The sequence below is a fragment of the Pararge aegeria genome, chromosome Z (genome assembly GCF_905163445.1).
Source record: "Pararge aegeria chromosome Z, ilParAegt1.1, whole genome shotgun sequence".
Taxonomy (NCBI): domain Eukaryota; kingdom Metazoa; phylum Arthropoda; class Insecta; order Lepidoptera; family Nymphalidae; genus Pararge; species Pararge aegeria.
The window spans coordinates 552,945-576,414 of record NC_053208.1 but is presented as its reverse complement, the minus strand read 5'-3'; the positions used below and the strand labels follow the sequence as shown (position 1 = coordinate 576,414).

Here is a 23,470-nt window from a genome sequence, read left to right as displayed (position 1 = left end):
GTCTGTCTGTCCGGGCATCACGTGAAAACTACCGAACGGATTTAAATAAAATTAAGTAACTTTAGTTAATGTAGCTGATATTCCGGGTATATATAGGCTACTTTTTATCCCGATAAACAATATGTTTCCTCCGGGATATGGGATCAAAATTTTTATCCATTTTACTTCATATCTCCGTTAAATTTGCACCGATTTTAATCATTCTTTTTTTTATTTGATAGTGTGTAATACCAAGCATGTATTGTCCTATTTTAATAAAGATCTGATGAATATTGTCATGCGTATCATCCTACTAATATTATAAATGCGAAAGTTTGTGAGAATAGATGTATGGATGGATGGATGTATGTTTGGATGGATATTTGTTACGCTTTAACACCACAACGAATGAAACGATTTGGCTAAAATTTGGCAGAGATACCTACAATATAGTCTCCTAGCTCATAGTCTTCTTTTTATCCCGGAAAAGCAAACAGCTTCTAACGGATAGCATCGCTATTTTTTCCGCATTTGTCTTTCAAAATCAGCGCAACGGAGTTTTAGATTGGCGTGGTTTTTGGCCGCTAGTTCCATATAAAATAAAAATAGTGAAGTGTTAAATATAAATATTCCGCCGAGAACATCGGCGATTTATTATTTTGCGGTTAATAATAATTAATTTATTTGTATCCACTCAGTAATGGATGATAAAAGGTTACTAGGACTGGCAGATTTCATATTATGGGAGTAGATAAAGTCTTTTATGCAACTGTTGATAATTAGACATTGAGACACTCATGTGATATTATTAAACCCACACTCGTGTTTAAAACCCCTTATTTTACAACACTTGCATAAACAACTATTAACTCTCTCTGTGGCGCACACAACCAATCTTAATAGTCTGTGCATTTCAACCGATTTGAGGCGCACGCGCACTCAATCGTCAATCTCACTAATCTTTAATCTGTGATTTTCATTGAACGATACCGAAACAGATATCAGAATTTAAAATAATGCTGAAGGAGACGGACGTGTTGCGAATATAAAAAAGAATCTATTCACATTTTTATAAGCATTTGTATATGCACAGAAATTGTTATTATATCGAGAAGCTTCTGAATTGAAATGAATAAATTTTTACTTTTCGTGCTGTTTATTACAGCATCGTTCTGCGAAAATCAAAACGAAATATTAATTGCCGGTAAGTGATTACATTTTTAACAACAAAACATTCGTGGCTCGATTTTCACCATATTAGCTAAATAACTCATTTAATAATATATTTATGCATTACATAACTATAATCCATACGACCATGAAGTATAGGTACATATAAGTCAATGAATATGACTTAGGTACATTGCGCGAAGGTAACTGCAGTTCTATTGTGTCCGGTCTAGTGTTGTAAATTGTTCGGGAACGACCTAGATCAAAAGGGTCGTTACTTGTATGAAGTTGAGAACTAGTTCACTCTCATTTAAATTCTAGTTCACTTATTTCACTAGTCGCTACGTTCCCAACCAAGTTCTCTCGCCAGGTCTGGTGAATTTAAATCTCGTGACGAAAAAAAATCTAATTTAATTTAATTCTTGGTCTGACTAGGGTCACCTTATAAGCAGATAAGAAGCGTAAATTCTCTGTTTGTAGAGACTATCAGCGGTTCGATGTGCTTGCTGTTCTCGATTCAAAGCACACCGGAGTGCAAAGTGTGAGATTTCCTACCTACGTTTGTTCGATCGCGTTAAAGTTAACTAAGATTTATATTGTATCGAAGGAGCGCAATAGATTCAAAACCTGTCTACGGTCACTAGATGGCGCTCTTTAATACCATATAAATCGTAGTTAGCTAATGCTGAGCAATAGCGAATAGCGAAATCTCGTTTCTTAGCACGTTAAAAATATCCTAAACAACTTATGGCTAAATATTTTTATTTGAAAAATGAGTATCCGTTTTAGATGACTATAAATGCTCTCTGCCTGATGTCACGAGTGTGGATGTTGACCTTGATATTCATCGATTTCGTTCAGATTTTGCTAAAGTTTCGGAGGTAAGTGATATCTCTATATTTGTATATCATTGGGTATGAGGGATAGTGTCGGGGAGTCGCTGGGTTACTCATGTTTACCTCAAAGTTTATTTGATATTTTTGAGATGAAGGTTTGTTTCCAAATTTTTTATTTTTTTTAACATTTTCCGTTACGCTCGTATCTGATATCCTCTAACAAGCGCCCATACACTCTGTGGTATAACACACCATAGACGGTTATACTACAGAACAGGGATAATTGTCTATTTTAATAATTATGAGTTCTCTAAAGAAGAGCCAGAGAAGAAGTGTAAACCAAAGACAGGGTTGGGATTTTTTTATCAGATAGGTATAAAAGTCTTTGATATAAATAAATAACCCATCAAATTTGAGTCACTTTTTACACAGAAAACAGCCTTCAAGCTCACAGAACACGAATATTAAACAACGATTTTAAATACATGCGCTTTTTTCATTCTATCGTACGTTATATAATAATTGCAAACGTAAGTTCCTCTCAGTACCTAATTGGAACTTGTGTTTTTTCAACAGGTGAAATTTCCCGGCCTTATCGGGCCATTGAATGAAAGACTCATTTGCAAGATCAAGTGTGTCGATGGTAACTGGGTGGGGCCGCTATGTTCTGCCACTCAAAGTAAGACTGGATGATCATCCGAACTGAGTACTTGCATCATAATCATTTGGCATGCGCATCGGGTTCTCTGCCTGAAACTATTCTACCGGAAAATATATTACATACCTGCCTGTCTAGCTATATTCTTATGGTCATTACAGATAGGTAGTGGACATAGTTGTCTGTATTATTATGAAATTAATATAAAACAAAGTCGCTCCTGCTATTTGTACGCTTCGATCTTTTGAACTACGCAACAGATTTTAATGCAGTTTTTAGCAATGGATAGACTAATTTAATATGCACTAGGTATAAATGTATATCATAGTAGAGAAAAGCCAAGAAATTTAAGTTTGCCATGCGATGTCCGTGCGACGCTGGGGAGGATTGCTAGTATTAAGTACAGCTCGATCAATTTATCAAATAGCAGAAGCTGGGAAGTAAGTAATCCCTACTAATATTATAAATGTCAATGTAAGTTTGTTTGTTACGCTTTTATGCAAAAACTACGTAATCGGTCCTCGTGAAACTTTGTACACATACTGAATACTTGAATGCCACATCAAAAAACAAAATCAAACGCAGAAAAAGTCGCGGGCAACAGCTACTTTATAATATATCTATACATTTAATAAAATCTTAGACTAGCCGTGTCGGTACATTAAATAGTTAAAAAATTAAATTATAATTAATTATTCAAAATTACATTGTCGTATTAGGATAACTTTTTCCTGTAATGACAAAAATGTAAGATGGGAATAAATAAATAAATATGTTTGCAAAAAAATGAGTACGCAAAAATACATTTCTTAATTTTTTTTCAGTTCGTCTATTTGTTTTTGCGCGCATTACGCAAAAACTACTAAACGGATTTGAAAGCAAATTTGGTAAATTTATAACTGATACTCTTGATTAAAATAAATATACTTTCATCCCGAAAAACTATAAGGTTCGCAGGGGATATGCGATAAAAATATTTGTCGTTTTTACTCCATAAATCCGCCATTCATTGGCCGATTTAAATAATTTTTCTTCCACTGAAAAGTTTTTACTATTAGTTTAATTAGAACCACATTTTGTGAAGATCTGTTCAATATTGATGGAGATACAGGACTGAACCCCTCAGCGATCGGAAAGCAAACTTCTCACTTAAGACGAAGGAAGTGCATGCAGACATGCCAGGTGAATAAGGACGTGCCCGCTAAGCAAATGATAGAAAAAAAAAATTGCTTACCTAACCATTTACTGACTTAGACCACTTTGCTTGACTAACATTTGATGCTCCTACTACCATTGTCAATGTTTATGTAATTGAAGCTCCGGTAACTAAGTATTATATGGCCGCATACCTTAGTCGATTATAAAGTTGAATCGCTACATTTACTATCTGCATCAAAACTTAACTTAAGTTTGTTTGTATGTCTGGAACTGTCAATCCGAACTACATTAGACATTGTTGTTTTTAGCACTACGCTGTGATCCGTAGTTGACACGGTTGAAAACGCAGGACACAGCTAGTTATTAAATAAAACAGTGTATAAACTAAATATTAAAAAAAAAACTACGTAGCGACGTTAGTTAGGGCAAACGCAATCTACCTACTCGTATTTTACTTCAGGAGAGCAACAAAAGAGAACTACTAGATGTAATAACTACAGGTTCACGTATTGTGACTGTAAGGTTTATTTATTCTAGGTAGGTACAATGAGGTTGACAAAATTGCGATATATTTTGGTAAAAAAAAATGTAAATTGTTCATTTTTTCCACAAAAATTATATTAATTTGTTAATAAACCGTCATATAACTTTTGAAAAATCGTCTTAACTTATTTCTGATGACACAAATTTTTTCAAATGTTTAAAATAATATATATTATCAGAGGAAGCATATTTATTCTCCCATACAAACGAATTCAAAACATTCTAAGTGTTTACTTATGACAACCGTATATGACACGCGTAGTACCTACGCTACGCGACGCGCACCTAATGAAGTGGGCTGTATCTGGTTTCTTTCAGTAAAAACTATTGCAATGGTTTACTCCAAAACTATTAGGTCTGAGGTTTCACAGAGAAGGTTAAAATTAAGCTTAATGTGCTATACTCCGCAAAAGGCAGGAGAATCTGTATGGTGTAATTTTTTATTATTCTTATTTAATAATTATTTTTTAATTTCTTCAATCTTTATACTCCACACCAAACAGACCTTCGGCAATGAACTCTCTACGCACGTTTCGCTCCGACACCGGAGCATCTTTAAGTCGGTTAAGAATATTATATACTTATTTAATTAGGTATAAAAATATTTTTTATAATAATTGTTGTCTTAAAGCTACTGTTATATTAAAGCAATCCCACACACAACTATCTTGATACGAATGAAACTCAAATAAATGTATGCTCATTTTAAAAAAGAAGGCTTGAGAAGTGATTTTTAACAGCATCAGAATATTTTTTTTATGTTAAAATTAATTTTCTGTTATGTTCTTCTTTATCGGTTTCCTTGTATTATAAGATTTATATTATTTACAAAAAACGCTGTGTGTACAACGTGTTCTCTATTACAGATGGCAGATTTCGGCCAATCCTGCGGGAATGTCCGATGAGGCAAAACCCCAATCTGACAATCACGTATGAAAAAAAAATTGTGGTGAGTACCATGGTCTGAATAGTTTATCATAGCATGGTATAGGCACGGTTATATTATGTGTATACAGTATTCCAACGTCATACAAGCGAACGATGCGCGAGCTACGCCTCTATCTCGGCATGCGCTCGGCATGCAGACAGTCTCGACTGTGCCGCAGGGACAAACTTTTTAATTTTTGTAACGATTACCACGCCATTTTTTCACTAAAAATAAGTTCCAAGTACATGTAAAATATAACGGGTAGGATATATTGTGCTGTTTCTGATTGCTGGGATAACTTTTTTTTAGATTACCTGGAAGCTCTGAAAGGCAAGACTTTAAAATAATTTTACTAACTAGTAGGTAAATAAAGTTAATAGAGTAAAGGATTTCCTGATTTCATATTTTCAACTTTATATGATAATGCAGATTATTTAACTTGCATTTCGTTTCGATTTCTTATACAATCATAGACTAGATAGAATTAAATCTACCAATCATTTTTATTAACACTTAAAGTATATTTACAATCGCAAAACTAAATGGAAACACAAAGTAGGCAAATGTAATTAAAATGCTGGAAGCGGGCATCCCTATCGCATGTTTACGTACCGCGCGGCGGTAGGCATGTATTTCAAAGATACAGCCTTACAAGTTACAATACTGTATACATAATAGTACCGTGGTATAGGTGCACAAAGGATTCGGGCGCTAAACTTATAGAACATGTTTACTATGCCTAAGAACGTTTATGAAGGCGTTTTTTTAGTAAGTAAGTAGTCGTTGAGCTTTTATCATATAAGATTTTTTTTTTTCATTCTGAAGAATTATTCGGCGTTTGCGCACGGCTCGGAGGTGCGAGTTCGATGCAAAGAATTTGGCCTTTACAAGTTTTCCGGTGTTAACGTGCTGCGCTGCAACAATGGTGCTTGGTCGAGCAAAATACCAACTTGTATCCCGACCGCCACACTAACCAATACAGGTACACTAGAACCTAAACATTGAAATCTTACTTACAATAATTTTATCTTACTTATCTTGCGATTGCATTCATAAAGAAAAAAAACTTTTAATGTATTGGTTTTTATTAACTTTACCACACTTTTGATTATTTATTTTCATTTATTGAACTTTATTAAATGTAAATTGGCAAACTATATTATTAGTACTTTAAAATTTATTATTGTACTCTATTTTATGTTGGCGGCCATCTTATAATCAATACTAATAAAATAATCTGTAACACTGTTTTACACAATGTTTACAATACTAATATCGGCCATGCATTCCCATTGTTAATATCCAAAATGTTTACCGTTAATATTCATATTTACAATATAATACTAGTACATTTCCGAGTGCAGTCAACATTAAAGTACATTATTAAATATTTTCCTCTTTAAAACTTAGTCAATGCGCTCATTTTTATAAGGTACTATTTATTTAAATTCTCCGAAACCTATTTCTTTATTATATTATTTTATTTTTATATATTTCTTTAAAAGAAATGCTAGCCTTCTATTATGTGCAAACACTGACAATAATGATCGACTGCGGCACAGGTGACGCCCCGCCAACATTAAAGTACACTGTGGGAGCAGGATCGGCTCTTGTTGATTCCAAAGGCGAACTACTGATCTACCCCGGCAGCAGCGTCTGGATCGACTGCTTGTGGCCCCGCGACGCTACGCAGAAGCCTGAATGGAACTGGAGTAACTCTGCAAAGAACCATGTCGGTAAGTGTACCAGCCATATACTTCCTGTCCTGAAAGGGACAAATCAAAAAATAACAACAACGAAACAGGGATCCAGAAATTATTTTCTTTTTATTGTTACTTTGGGGCTCTAAGGCTAATAATGAATACTTATCTGACTAACAGAAGACCGACACAAACTCAAGTTAGACTTTGTTTCCGTCATCCATGATCAACTGCAATATTTTATCATTGTTACTGTTTCCAAGAACATCTCTTTTAAATTTAATGAATCAATTTACCATAGGTTTAGTTTGAAAGTTTAAACTTGAATACTCAGATTATGGTTCCATTTCCAAACTTCAAAGTTCAAACCTACAGCTTAAAAATACTGTGTTTCAAACCGACGCGGTGGAGTCGCGGCCTCTGCCACAGATACTGATAATGTATTTATTAGCCGTGCCCGTGTTCGAGCCCGTGTCCCGGTCCGTGTCTGTGTCCTTGCTCGTGCCTGTGTCTCTGTCCGTGCCAGTGTTCGAAACCCGAGTCCGTGTCGTGTCCGTACCCGTGTCCGCGCCCATGTCCTTGTCCGTGTCTGTGCCCGTATCCGTGTCCTTGTCTCTCATGCAAGGGACCTTCCACTGCAGATTTAATCTGATCGGTCCATCCGCGCGCTCTCTAGAGCCTTCTGCACAATAAGGCGTTTTTAGAGTTGTTTTCTCTCCGGGAGACGTGTCCGAAGTATTTCAATATGCGGCTATGCACTTATATTGAAAGACGTTGCTTGATATCGAGTTCTCGGACACTGGAAACATTGGTGTGAAACTCGTTCCGTGAGACTCCATACGTCTCCAATACCACATCTCTAAAGCATAAATTTTTCTCTTCTAAACCTCTCGCAAAGTCTCAGCGGCGTATTAAAATATGGGGAAAAAAGCTACTCTTCTTTTTAAGGCTAGATGGCGTGTGTATTGTCGCAGCTTATTTATTATTATTATTGTTGACTTTCGGTATTGTTGCAGGCTGGTCGACGCTGGAAGGAGAGTCGAACTACCGTGTGTCGCTCACGCGCGTCACCCTACGCCATAACGGCAGTTACACGTGCACTACCCCCTCCGGGAGCACGCACACGGCCTACGTTAAAGTTGTTAGTGAGTTTTTTATCCTAGAACACCCGCGACACACCCGCTACTCACCCCCCTGATATACGGCCTGTCTTCCTTACAACTAAACGAATTAATGTTCATGTTGAATTTGAAAACTGTCCGACCGACGGTTAAGATTTGAACCTACCAAAATTCGGACAACTCAGTGCCAGGTGTGTGAGTGTTTCTAACTACTATCGAAAAAGCTCTATCTAGTGGCTGGGTGGTTTCTCAGTATTGCACCTAGATGGCGCTCCTTCGATACCTTATAAAAAGTAGAAATTTCAGCGATCGAATAGGTAAACTTAGGTAGAAATAATCACACTAGGCATTTAGTTCGTCTCCCAAGTTGGGGTACAAGGTTTCACAATTAATTGAGTGCCAAAATAAAACTATACGCTTATATACAAATTACAAATGTCCATGTAAGTTTTTAAAATGCTCAAACTTTATCATGTTCACATACATTAATAAAAAATAAACTGCCATACAATAAGAGATGCGGATTAGTCGTAATCAGTGCAGAAGCGGTGATAGCGCTGTGGGTAGGAGCTCGACTTCACTTTCGGGGGGGGCGAGTTCGAATCTCAGCACGCACCTCTAACTTTTCAAAGTTATGTGCGTTTTAAGTAATTAAAATATCACTTGCTTCAGCGGTGTAGGAAAACATCGTGAGGAAATCTGCATGCCTGAGACTTCTTCAATGGTGGACTTCTTCAAAGGCCTTTATCCCTTTCTCATCGTGTGAGTAGAGCCAGGCCCTGTAGCGGGCCGGTAATGGGTTGATATGATGATGGTGATAAATCCAGGCAGCAATATGGACAATAAAAAAGTAACCAATTCAAAATAATGTGATTCGTGATGTAAATAACGGCGGGGTTTTTGTTCCAGGCATAGTATGTCCCTCCCGCAACTCTTCTTCCCACAGAATGCTCCAATTCTCGCATACTGGGTCGCGGCTCGGAAACACCGTCCACTTCAGCTGCAGCCAAGGTTACCGCCTTCACGGTGCCTCCGCTGTCAGCTGTATGGAAGACGGTGAGTTCAAGCCGCAGCACAAGCAATATTGACGATATGCGAGACGGGTAGAGAGCAAGATATTGAAGATAGGTGAGGCAGCTTGACCAAATGTCGTTCGAAATCACATCCGAATGGAAGTGAGCGGCCATACGAAAGCAGTCTGCATGACAAATAATCAGTTTCTGTCGCTTTTCCTATTGGTTGATTTAAAACCACCCACGTCATTTTCTCCAATGTTTTCTGGCATGCTTTTGATTCACCATGTCTTGTCAAGGTAAAATCTTAGCCTGGTCTTTCGTTTTCTTCATGGCACTGATCTTTGTCTCGGGTGGTGCGGCGTGTTGGGAAATTTACGGCGTAGCAGCAATTTAACACTTTTATTTCAGAGTTTTTGAAGAAGGTACAGAGACTATGGGTCGTAGCTTGTCGGAGCAACGAATGATTCGCAATAATTTAGTAACGAAGACGAGAATTCTCCTCGGATCTCCTCTCACAATGACGTATAAGTGACAACGACAGACAGATGTCACTTATTTCTTATTATAACAGATTATAAATGATTTTTTTTTTTATGTATGTTTGTTCAAAACTCTGTCATTTATAAACCGATTTGTAAAATAATTTTACGATCTTGACGTGTTGAAAATGGGATGGGATATGGTCCCATTTTCATCACGTCAAGATCTGATGAAGAGATCCTGGAGAAAATGAGGGAACTCTTCAAATATTATAGGGACACCTATAGCGACTTGAGTATTTTTTGAAGTAACTTCGCTATCGAAAAGCATCATTCGGACAAGTGAAACTAAAGATGAAGACCACGGAAGGCCGCCGGAACTACGCAATAATAAGTATAACACCGGACACGTGTCTCCTCCCACAACGAGAAGGAGGTAATGGCCGTAGTCCACCACGTTGGCCCAGCGCGAATTGGTGGACTTCACACACCTTTGAGAACATTTTGGAGAACTCAGGCATGCAGGATGTTTTCCTTCATCGTTGCGCAAGTGATATTTTAATTACTTAAAACGCACATAACTTTGAAAAGTTAGAGATGCGTGCTGGGATGCGAACTCGACACCCCGAAAATGAAGTCGAGCGCCTACCCACTGGGCTACCACCGCTTCTTCTTTGGTAGGTATATAGTGGCTATTTCAACAACTCGGCACGCACACTCGAAGTGCACATCCATAATATCTTAAATAACTTACATACCTTGTATTTATTTTTACATATTTTCGAGGTTAGAAGCTTCGGCCGTGGCTAGTAACCACCGGTTAAGCGATTTAACGTTCCTGTAAGATGTCGCGTAAAAACCGATAAGGGCGGTTCAATAGTATAACCTCGCTAACACGTTAGCCCGCTACCATCTCACTTACCACCATGCGAGATTGCAGTCAAGGGCTAACTTAAAAAAAAGGACTACAAATATACTAAACTGGTGTGAGATGGCAAAATTGTTTATAAATTTGCTCTTATCACCAAATTTAATACTACAGTACTACTCAGTACATACACGAATAACAGATATGTAAATTCGATCAGAAACTCTAGTAATTCACTTGATTATATGAAACGTGTAATATAGCTCAAATCATGATGGTGCAGTGCCGGGAACACTCCTCAAGCATGTAACGCCCCGCTTTTGGGAAGCGCAATATTTTGAAGAAGTTTATGAGCAGTTGACATTCGGTTATAATAACTTAGATGTGTTTGCAAACCTATGCTACCTCGAGCGTAAAAAAAAGTGTGTGCGTGTAACCTTTTACCTACGCGCGATTGAAGTAAAACTTTTATTATTATTTATTGATTGATGAAAGAGTAAAATGTTCCTGGGACTCCGCCATTTCATTTAATATTCACTACTTCATTTTATATTCTAAGTATTTAAAAATCATTAATATCACTGTCACATTTTATAAATATTTTCATTTGTTAAATAGTAATAATTGAGAGTAGAAAATTGAAAGTTAGATCAGCACATGTCAATATAACCTTGTCATTGAATATTATAGAATGTTGCAATCGCCAGAAAATTTATTAATAATTTATTTATTATAAAATTAATTTAACAAACAAGTTTTTCAAAAAACTTTACAATTTAATTTTTTTTTTTTTAATTCTTGAATTTTTATTTACTTTGATATCCACAATTGATCTGTTTGAAAATATTGGAAACAAATAATCCTAATTGATTATGATATTTGCCACTAGCTGGCGTATAAGTCAAGAAGCTTGGAGTATATGCAGTGGCGTGCATAGCCCTTAGTCCCAGGGTAGGTACCTATGCACAAGGTTAAACACCACTAAAATAAAGTAAAATTAAAATTTAGATTTTAGGTAAGTATGTCAGTATTTAATCAAATGACTTCACGAAAGTTATATTTCTGATAGACTTAATACTATCGTCTATTTAATGCTGAATAAAGCATAAAAATAAAGTACATACCCTGATTTACGTCTCATAATTATGACACACCATTCGGCAGCATTTTCTAAGCACACTGATAATGATAACAGTTTTTTCCGACACATCCTGTTTTTAGCGGTTTTATGGAAATTATTAAGATCGCAATATCCTTTATCATTCCACACATTTCGTATATTGGAAAATAAAACAAAAGGAAAGCAAAATAAACGATTGGTGTGTACACAGCCGCTTAGGCAAGTTTAGTTAGCTAATCTAACGATATAAGGATAGGAATTAAAGTAAGTAGTATCTAAGCACTTTTTCCAGACACACTTAACCAAAACAAAGACCGCACGAATATGCTTCCATCATAAAATAAATGAATAACCTATAAATAAAACTTTACACATTAAACAATCACAACACAAACTTTTACAAGTTACTGAATTGATACATTTGAATGTATCATCAACGTCATATACCATGTTCGAAGGTAATAAATAATAGCCATTGAATATGCTAATGAAAATATTGCAATCGAAATTAGTCAAAATATGTCTTTAATTTTTTTGTAAGTATAGGTACGAACGCTATTTTATTTTGATGATGTCAACAATAAATAAAAACCATATTTATTGTAAACTTTCTCACTTTCCAATGATTACTGGAAAAGGTTTTTCATAATTCAGACAGCGTTTGATTTTATAACTTATTTTTAAAACGAAAGACTAATTCGATAATATTAGTTCCTTAATTTTCTTAAGACACTGCAAGGTATTTGCATTTGTTAATATTATTGTTAATCCTAAAAAATAATAATGGCAATTAAGAACAATAACAAACCAATCAAATCATTTTGTTCATAAAAAAATCAAGTCAGTTCCGTAAGCAGTGATTCTAGACACCCACATTTACAAAATTTCTAATTAAATTTATCCACACACGACCGATGCTAATCCTGTAAGTACAAGCACACGACTATATCATTACACGACACACTACCAACTCACACGCACACATCTAACAGAACGATTCTTTCTTCAATCGATAACATGACATTTAAATAATAATTTAGGTATTTTTTAAAAGGTAAATGTTTAGCGTTCACGGTTAGAAATTAAAATACGAAGATACTAGGGTATGGCGTCCAAATAAAATATACTACTATATAGTAAATTTTATTTTGTACGCCATACCCCAGTCTAGCGACGATTGACCTAGAAGTGTGGCCGCGCATAACTAGATGGCGCTTTCATATATTTTTAACTTCGTGTACTTTTAATTACAAAACTTTAGTATTCCTATCTGAAGGCTCTGTAACAGTAAGACCCTGAAGGTAGGGTATGCACTGCTTATTTGCATATATGCAATGCACGCCACTGAGTATACGACATATACTTACGACCAATCCAAATTATTATTTTTAAATAGCGGAAACTACACAGACATTTGACGTAAGCGTTACTTCCGTCAAAAAATCGGAGTTACTTCCTAGTCGCGCCTAAAGAAGTTTAACTTTAAAAATATAATTGACATAAAAGAACCGACTTTTTTATACAAAAAAAGCAAGAAATAAATATTTTCTACATTTTAAAGTCGTTGCCAAGATGGAGATATAGCACGTCTTAGCACACTTATATCAAAATTATCATTATTGGTAACTGTACTCGGTTGCCTTCCCATGGATTGACTAGGCTGCCGGATTGCGATATTTCCATTTTTATTCGATCTGATAATACAATAAGCCACAATTTTTTTTTTGATTTTATTAAAATTAACCCGGGTTTTTTCGGGATTCGTTTTCCATTCTTTTAAAACAAAAATATATTATATACTTATACGTATATGAATTGAATTCAAAAAGGTCATATTAACGTGACCTACCATCGTTAATATGACCTTTTTTGAAATTCACGTTAGAGATTAAATTTTCCATTATATACAACTGTGGAGATCGAAGTGAGAAGTACAATTAGAAATGAAATTCATGCATGCATTAAACATAGACAACAACAACAAACGGCTTTAGCCGCCGTGTTAAGGCTGACTCAGGTAGCGAGAGACAAATTGTAATTGACGTCACAGGGTCCTTGCGCGCCGTGCTCAAGTTCACCTGTTCGCCGGCAGGGAGGTGGTCGTCCGAAGCACCCACTTGCGAGCCGATTATCTGCCCAGAGTTGCGGGACCCGGGTCCTCACGCCGCCCTCCAAGAGTACAACACCTCTGTCGGAGGGCGAGCTGTTTTCTCGTGCGCATGGGGCTACCGACTCGTTGGGCGACCTGGCCTGGAATGTGAATCCGATGGACGATGGTCTGATGCAGCCCCAGTGTGTGTGCGTGAGTATTCCTTATATTTATTTCATTTGGTCAATCTTCAGATTTTTTTATATAAATCAAGCTTGAATACAATGTGCTACAACTAGCTTTCAGTAGCGAAAAAAATTGCAACTGTTTTTTTTTTTATTAACGATAGGCCAGAGCTTGACGACAATCATGCCCGTTAGAAACCAATGATGAGGTCTAGGTTGGAGCGCACTTGCCTAGAAAAAGCCTATTCACTCTAGCCTTGGAGGTTCTCTTACACGTGGCAGGAAACACAGTTGCCGGGAGGGCGTTCCACATCCTAGCGGTACGTATCAAAAACGTGGATAATAAACGTACAACTGACCACTTACCAAAACTTAGTACTAACTTTGACAGAAAATGTGGGCGTACCCCGATCTGTTATCCTTTGTCGGTCTTTTATATTCAATAGAGTTGTTGTTGTTAAGTAAACACCTAGATAGTTTTTAATTCGTTTGTATGAAAAAATAACAATGCTTCTTTTGTTGAAATATTTTTACAGGGTGATTCCTTCAACATTATTTCTTAATTCGGTTACACGCTGTTTACATTTAAAAGAAGATGTTCTTCCAACGGTTAGAACTAATGAGTCGGCGCCAGTTTGTTGTATGACCCAGTCCTTATACGATTTAATATTATTATGCTTATGATTGTGCTTTATAGAAAGTTACCAGCGGCTGCCCCTGTTTTCATCCGCATTTATAACGGTCTTATGCAAATCCCCTGAGAACCGTTTATTTATCTGGGATGTAACCCATCTTACTCTCCATCCTTTAAACTAACTACATGACAAAAATTTAGTTGATTGGTTGCTTAGTTAGGGCGTTTGGTAAGGAGAACCAAACAAACGCACTTTCGTACAATATTATGTAAGGATTTTTTGTTTGCAGCCATATATTGTCCTAGTCCTCCGCACTTGTTGGACGGAGGCCGATTGTCAGCTGTTGACGCCTCCAAAAATAGAAGACATCAAGTCGGCGACCTCCTGGTGTATGATTGCAGCTCAGGATATCAAATCGTCGGCGAAAGCTCAATCGTCTGCACCGAGTCTGGGTTTTGGTCTCACCCCCCACCATTCTGCATGCAGCCGTCGGATGTGGTTCGAGCGGATACTATTTTTTATGACAACACGACGTTTGTCAACTTTAATGAATAGTTTAAAGTAAACGATGTCCAAAGGCAGCCCCGTGTGCGTTGATCTGAGGTAAACTGCTTCACATTCCTACCAAACCCTCTTTAAGATATTTCTGACGAGACGGCAAGAGTGCGGGCCTCTTACTCCGGCCGGCCCGGTCCGGCCTTATACCGACGAAGTAAAGCGGATATTACGAACATTTCTATACATGAGCATAAACAAATACTTCCACTACACTCTTGTAACTGAGGAGATTTTGTTGAAAATGTGAAGCAGGCTGCTTTATATCATACACAACGTATTATATCGTATATGTATCCTTCCCACTGCATTTATTTCCTTCATGTTATAAATTTTTGTATGGTCTTGTTCTTTAATTTATACTTTGAATCTACTTAGGTAGGTGTACACACCTTACCGTATAGTTTTACAGATGTGTGGTCCTTCAGTAACATCTGTTTATTTTACAGTTTTTTACCACAGTCACAACAATATAAGTATAAACGTTTCATTTTGATCTTTAACATCGTTCTAGCACATACGATTATGACCTGGAACGATATTAAAGATCCAATTATATGCGGTACTGTACGGTCTTCCCCAGAAATTAATAATAATCAATCTATCCAAAATCTTCAGATCAGGGCGCTAAGAATATGTTACAACTGTGTAAAAAAAAATCAATAGATACGCGTTAGTGCCAGCAAATATGATTTATGTGTCTCCCGGACTGACTTTTTTATTTGAGGATTGCTTTGATTTAAAATAAATTTAACATCAGTACTAAAAAACATTTATTACTAACTAAATAGAGGTTTGAGACTGTTTCTTCTGGACTGAGTTTAGTTTGAGAATTTTTTATAACTAAAAACAATTTACAGTCTTTTGCTATGAAACCTTAACTATTGGGCCAAGAGCCTCTTTGTTTTGAAAAGTTTATAATAAAGTGTTATGGTTGTTACTAACATTTTTTAGAATTACATATTAGAAATTGCGGAACCGACGGGATTTGAAGTGGAAACTTGCAATCTCTGTCCATGTCGATACCTATCAACAAATTTGCCTAACCATCGTTGCCGTCAGTGCCGCTTTTGATAAGTTTACTTTTTTACCATAATATTGCGTAGTTCATTTCACTCAATTGACCTCCTGTGCAACAAATACCTTATTCCGAAGGAAAAAGTGTTCCTTCAACGTCTTCCCTTTCCGATTACTCGATCAATTTATCTCTCTCTACCTCTTTGTTGAGGCTCCTCGCACAAATCTTTCATTTTAACGATTCGGAAAGGAAGTTATTGTCACCGACACAGAAGGTCGCGGTAGTGAAATGCGCTGCTCAAAATTATGACTTTATATTATCGATTCTTGTCAATTTCTTGTTAATATTTTAAGCCGTTTACTAAAAGTCTTATGAAAACATTAAGAAATATTTACATTTTACGATAACCGTCACTTCTAGATATTTTAAATTACATAAGTATATAATCTATTTACAATATTTGTAGTGTCTCGACGGAAGTAGGGTATATTCCAATAAAATTTATTATATTCTAATAATAAAATTATATTCCAATATTATAAGCTTATACTTAGTAATAAAATAAGCTTTCTAAAGGCGGCTCTCTCAGTTTGGCTCTATTCTGATAATAAAAATCAGTTTCTATGCGTTAAATGTTACAAATAATATTATATTAGATGTTTAACATAAATTTATCTGTTAAGATATCTACATCTGTTGCTTAATTTATATTTGAAAACTTTATCAGTGTTGATTATGGTTAGGATTATAACATTTAGTTTTCCTGGAATACAAAGTAGCCGATGTTACACTCTGTCCTTGCAACTGTGCCACTAATCAAGTTGATTTGTTGAAGTCAGGGCGTAAGAGAAGTACAAAGTAACAAGTTTGTATTAAAGTGTTATAATATTTTAATATTATCGCCGAACTGACAGGATGTGAGGTGAGAGAACTTGCAGTACCAGGATGTGAATATGGTCCGAGTACTTGATCGATTCGACCGCGATTCGCATAACCCTCGTTGACGTCAGTGCCGCCTTAGATAAATTACTTTTTTATCATAGTACTGTTTAGTTCATTTCACTTAACTGGCCTCCTGCAAAATAAGGAAAAATCTTTCAAGTCGCGGTTCGAGAAAGTAGCTATTACCACCGACGCAGAAGGTCGCGGTAGTGAAATGTACTGCTAACGATTTTGACTATATATTATCGATTCTTGTCAATTTCTTGTTAATATTTTAAGCCGTTTAATAAAAGTCTTATGAAAACATTAAGAAATATTTACATTTTACGATAACCGTCACTTCTAGATATTTTAAATTACATAAGTATATAATCTATTTACAATATTTGTAGTGTCTCGACGGAAGTAGGGTATATTCCAATAAAATTTATTATATTCTAATAATAAAATTATATTCCAATATTATAAGCTTATACTTAGTAATAAAATAAGCTTTCTAAAGGCGGCTCTCTCAGTTTGGCTCTATTCTGATAATAAAAATCAGTTTCTATGCGTTAAATGTTACAAATAATATTATATTAGATGTTTAACATAAATTTATCTGTTAAGATATCTACATCTGTTGCTTAATTTATATTTGAAAACTTTATCAGTGTTGATTATGGTTAGGATTATAACATTTAGTTTTCCTGGAATACAAAGTAGCCGATGTTACACTCTGTCCTTGCAACTGTGCCACTAATCAAGTTGATTTGTTGAAGTCAGGGCGTAAGAGAAGTACAAAGTAACAAGTTTGTATTAAAGTGTTATAATATTTTAATATTATCGCCGAACTGACAGGATGTGAGGTGAGAGAACTTGCAGTACCAGGATGTGAATATGGTCCGAGTACTTGATCGATTCGACCGCGATTCGCATAACCCTCGTTGACGTCAGTGCCGCCTTAGATAAATTACTTTTTTATCATAGTACTGTGTAGTTCATTTCACTTAACTGGCCTCCTGCAAAATAAGGAAAAATCTTTCAAGTCGCGGTTCGAGAAAGTAGCTATTACCACCGACGCAGAAGGTCGCGGTAGTGAAATGTACTGCTAACGATTTTGACTATATATTATCGATTCTTGTCAATTTCTTGTTAATATTTTAAGCCGTAAAGTAAAAGTCTTATGAAAATGTTACTAAATTATTCTCTAATATAGAATCTCTAATATAATATGTGTCTACCCTTTTTCTGGTGCAGTGTCGACAAAAAAGGGTACCAATAATAATAAAAAATATCATTTTTAATTAGATATAATAATAGTAATTATTGTTATTTTACTATGAGAGTATATTTTTTGTCTTGTTACTTTAATTAATAAGATTCTATGTACCTTCGTTATATATGTTCCTATATTTAAACATGTTTCTATATTTAACCATGTTTCTAAGTAATCAATATGTAGCAAATGAATAAAAAGAATTATTCAAATGGCTTTAATTTAAAATAATTACCTATTACTTACAATTTTATTTTTTTGCTTTGTTGTTTCAATACTTAGAAGGTTAAGAATGTATGAGAATCTATATCTGTACTTATAATAAAACTCTAACAGGTCAAATTGTGTACATTGAAGATATTTAAAAGAACTTAAGACAGCAGAAGATAGTAGTAGTAATAAATCGTACAAATAAAACGATCACTGAGATATTAGGCCCGTAGAATAGGATTGTCAACACATTCACATTGGTGGAGGAAGACATCGTTGCACCGAGGATGATTTTTAGGTATTTAAATTATAATTTATTGAGTTTTCTCTAGCCTATCATCATCAGCATATTGCAATACGTCACAAAAACTCTCCACGGATATTTCGAGATCGACCGTATCGACGGTACGAGTGGACTCAGAACAGAACTCTGCGGGAGACCTTTCCAGACCATTCTGGTGGTAAGATTTTGGGTTTGGATTCGTACCAGGATAGTTCTGTATGAGAGAAGATTAGTATGATCTGTGTCAGTCTCGACGATATGCTCAGCTCTTGCTATTTTTGCCTCAGTAGTATCGAGAGAGTAACATTATCATAGGCTGCTGCAATTACCAGGAATACATCCGCAAGGTACTCTAGCAAGGGCTACTTGAATTTTCGTAGGGAGAATGCTAAGGTATCGTTTGTGCCAAGGCCCTTGCGATAGCCAAACTGGGATTTAGCAAGCAACCCTCTGCTATCCAATATCCATTCCAGTCGACTTTTTATAATATGCTCCATAATTTTTGTCAAAGCAGAGGAAAGAGCATGGGACGTTTAAAATCTTATGGGTCTTTATCAGGTTTTCTGATAGGGATTACGCCTGTCTTTAGAAACCAGTTCATCATATTGCGAAAGAAGTTTTTCGCTTTACAATGAATATGGGACCCCATCTTCCCCTGAGAAAGAATCAAAAAATATCCCCTTCTAATAGATTCCGATGCGTGTGATGCGTAAACGGTAAACATCACGCCAAAACGACGGACGTATGTTGTAAGCCCAGAATTAAGAAAGGGGAAAACATGTACTGGACTAATATTGAAGGATACAAAACCACTTCACTTTAGTAGTGTTTCATTAATTCAGCAGTTGACAGTATTTATTTTACCTCTAATGTTCTAAACGTTTACCAAAAATGAGGAAAATGGGAAAACGGGAAAACTTTATGAGTAAGCGGGTTTGAAGTGAGACGTGCTCGGGACGTCTTCTCTTTTCTTGCAAGGCATGCAATAATTGCTGAATGAGGATGCTGTATGTTCTTAATTCTTAATAGTAAGTATGGCGGAATTGTTCCTCTTTTAAAGTTCTAAAAAACAGTCCGCGGCGACATCAGAATATCTTTTAGATTACGAGATCTTATACGCGGGCACGAGGTCGCGAGGGATCGCTAATTATTTTATATTTTAGACTGCAAAATCAATCATGCAAGTAGGTGAATAATATTCACATAAACACTTGCACAGATCACATATTATGTGATCTGTGCAAGTGTTTATGTGTATGCGTATTTGAATGATTGTGTGTGTGTGTGTGCGTATATGTGTATGGATACGTGCGTGTGCCATTACTTCATAATCGGGAAGAGAGCCTCTGGCTTATCATAGGTTACTGATTTTATCCAATTAATAACTTTTCTTTACAGTTGTGCAGTTTGAGTGAATAAATATTCAATGCTCTATTTACTTTGATATATATATATATATATATATATAGCAAACAAGGTTTAATTCTTAAGTTGTCTAGAGGCAATGAGATTATTTGTTCTCCTTCAACTGTTTGGGTCAAAGAGTTGAATTTACTAACTAACTACTAAAAGTATATATATTTGTCTGACTGTTCAGAGATTGCTTTGTCATAAGGTAGTAGGAAAGACTTAAAATGCATAACCTGTAATAAATATCCCTGAGCCTTTTCAAAAGCAATAAATCTGGTTTTTGGCTACACCTCCCCGTACTGGTCAAAGACAATTTAAAATAAGAAATTCAATGTTATAATATAAGGTAGTAAATTAATTTAAATAAACTTTGTAGAATTAAAATGACTAGTGTCTTAATACACTGGGTACCGATTGTTTTTACCCCCCATCTGCTAATAAAATTAACATAATATAAAAATAGAAAAATAAAACATTCGCATCGAAAATTAGTAAAATAAACAAAAACTGCGTATCCAATGTATAAAAAAAGAAAAGAAAACAACGTGTGCTGCAGGCTTGACAAGGGTCATACAAGGTCTTATAGTAAGTAACCAAACGGTAATTAATCGAATTTATCAAACAATATTACTATCGATGTTGTCAAACTATACAAAAAAGTTAGGTTATAAGCAGCGAACAGTTCGAGTATTAGGTAATTTTTTTTAATTGAATTCGAATGCTTATAAAACATTGATTTAATTAAATTCAATAAATTTTCCTAGTTATTCACCTTATTTGCAAAACTAAATGGTAGTTCTAAAACACTCCACCTTTATCACTACATAGTATAAAACACAGTCGCCTTTTCTGTCCCTATATCCCTATGTGCGCTTAAATCTTTAAAACTACGCAACGGATTTTGATGCGGTTTTTTCCAATAGATAGAGTGATTCAAGAGGAAGGTTTATATGTATAAAACATGCATAATATACTAAGGCAACATTGCTAATTTTAGAGGTTTCTAACGTGATGTCGTAAATTAACCTATTTTTTTGGGCTTATTTAGCAATTTAGCAATAACGCTGCCTAAACCCTACGAGTTAGATCAAATTAATGTACTACAGTATTGTACACCATAAAAAGGTCTACAAAAAAGTCCGCGATGGTATATGTTTATATTTTAGGGATAACCCACATTAACCATTTTTATTGTTTACTTTTTACGTGAAAAAATGGCTTATTTACGAAGCTATTTTAAGCAATACGGCATTAATCCTTATCAAATTAAGTAGGTAATCATACATAAGTCTAGCACTGAGTCAATTTTGTTCTGAAATTATAAAGTCATGTCTGGAAGACGTCGTCGTTCGAACATAGGTTGTAGTTCAGTGAATGCTAGAAGAGTACGTTCACAAAGAGATGAAGAATCGTCAACAGAACGTGAAGCTCGACTCAGTCAGCTTAGGGATAGATATAGAGTTGAGAGAGAAACAGAATCTTCAATAGAGAATTAACACAAAGTGAGGGAAGGATTAACCTTGAAAACCTTTGTGTTTTGATAGACAACATCCAAGAGTTAGTCAACAAAGTCTATCCTGACATTGATGACATAAGTTACAAGACAATATCTTGGTTTAAAGAAAGAGCGATTCTGTCATTAACTAATGAACAAGTAGATAAGGTAAATAACTTGATTCTTTCAAAGATTGATGCGCCGACGAAAATGTACTACTCGGTGGCTACTGTTCTCGATTTGGAAGAAGCTGTTCATTTTCCTACAGAGTTTCTAAACTCTTTGAACCCGTCTGGACTCCCTCCTCACAAAATGGTGTTGAAAGTAGGTTGTCCTGTTATTTTATTAAGAAACCTGAATCCAACTAAACTTTGCAATGGCACGCGTTTGCTGATAAAATCACTGAAAACTTTCATAATAGAGTGCACAATACTCACAGGATGTGGTACCGGAGAAGATGTATTGATTCCCCGAATCCCTCTGATACCATCGGATTTTCCCTTCCAATTTAAACGTTTACAGTTTCCGGTAAAGACATCTTTTGCAATGATCATTAATAAATCGCAAGGTCAAACCTTCAACATTGCAGGTTTAGATTTGAGCGTTGACTGTTTTTCACATGGCCAACTGTATGTCGCTCTTTCAAGAGTAACCTCAAGAGAAAACATGTTTGTATTGTCTAATGACAAGAAAGCTGTGAACGTTGTGTATAAAGACATCCTGTAATATATTAATTGTTGTAAAAATAAAATAAATACCTAGGTAAAAATGTAAAAAGTAAATAAGTAAAAATGTGTAATGTAATAAAAATTGTATGAATTTAGATATTCCAAAGATAGCAGGAAATCTTCATAGTAAGTATAGGGAAAGAGGAATTGTTTTACTCCAAATTTAAAGCGTGCAGGCCAAGGGCAGTAATGAATGAATCAAAAATACTGGATCGATTTTAATCATGTTTTCATTGAGTGACATAGGCATATATATTTTATGCCCGTGCAAAGTCGGAGCGGGCCGCTATGTTTTTATATACAACGTTCATAGTTTTTCTGTAGTGTATTTAATTTAGTATCAGCATTGCACCCGTGCGAAGCCGGGGCGGGTCGCTAGTAGACAATAATTTCAATGGAAAATTATTGTGCAAACTGCAATGTTGGTGGTTTTTATTTTTTGATGAGATAAATTGGCACACATAACCATAATTAATTGCATGAATAAATTAGTGCTGTTAATCTAAGATTTTGAATAAACAATCAGATTTCATTTGATCGCTACTGACGCAGTCCTTCCAGGTCCATACGTTTCTGATAGTGACGTCTACGTAGGTAGACGTCACTATCAGAAACCGTTCACTCTAGCATACGGTTGTCCTATGTTCTATCTCTGTTTTATGCTTATGTTCATATTAGTCAGTTAGTAAGAAGAGAGGAATATGTAGATAGGACAAATAATATCGAAAACAAACTTTAATCGAGTTGTGTGTCGCAGGGCCACATAACTTGTTAAAAAACTTAACATATCCAGCATATTTTTTATGTTATTTGAATAAAGTAGAAAATTCTAAAATTCTAATTAAGTTACGAATACTTTTTAATTATTATATGTTGTTTCTTCTTTGGGTTTTTGCACGGTTTATGGCTTTTTGTCATGCCTGTACGACCCTTTAGCCGATGTCGCGTATCTTAAAAGTTAAAGTAAACCCGAAGGAGGTTAATTGGTTTTTTTTGAGACTTTATAGGAACTTCCGAGTTAGATTCGTAGTACAATACCAGGGTTACTATTGGTATAAACCAATAATCAATCAGTTTAATTATATT

General features: G+C 35.5%; 1 protein-coding gene across 1 annotated transcript; it reads left to right on the top strand.

Annotated features, from left to right (window-relative positions):
- Window positions 1-966: 966 nt before the first annotated feature.
- On the top strand, window positions 967-17,296 carry LOC120636570 (locomotion-related protein Hikaru genki). Its single transcript, XM_039908106.1, has 10 exons — window positions 967-1,183; window positions 1,939-2,030; window positions 2,562-2,664; window positions 5,211-5,293; window positions 6,098-6,254; window positions 6,835-7,008; window positions 7,989-8,117; window positions 9,003-9,149; window positions 13,669-13,878; window positions 14,775-17,296. Exons 1-10 carry the CDS (start codon window positions 1,108-1,110, stop codon window positions 15,038-15,040), a joined length of 1,437 nt encoding a protein of 478 aa, XP_039764040.1. The 5' UTR covers window positions 967-1,107; the 3' UTR covers window positions 15,041-17,296.
- Window positions 17,297-23,470: the final 6,174 nt, after the last annotated feature.

Bases quoted from the DNA above. Each gene is read 5' to 3' on its own strand.
- LOC120636570 (XM_039908106.1), top strand. From the start codon at position 1,108: ATGAATAAATTTTTACTTTTCGTGCTGTTTATTACAGCATCGTTCTGC. The intron at 2,031-2,561 runs GTAAGTGATATC...TTTTTTCAACAG, and splicing joins ATTTTGCTAAAGTTTCGGAG to GTGAAATTTCCCGGCCTTAT. The intron at 8,118-9,002 runs GTGAGTTTTTTA...TTTTTGTTCCAG, and splicing joins GGCCTACGTTAAAGTTGTTA to GCATAGTATGTCCCTCCCGC.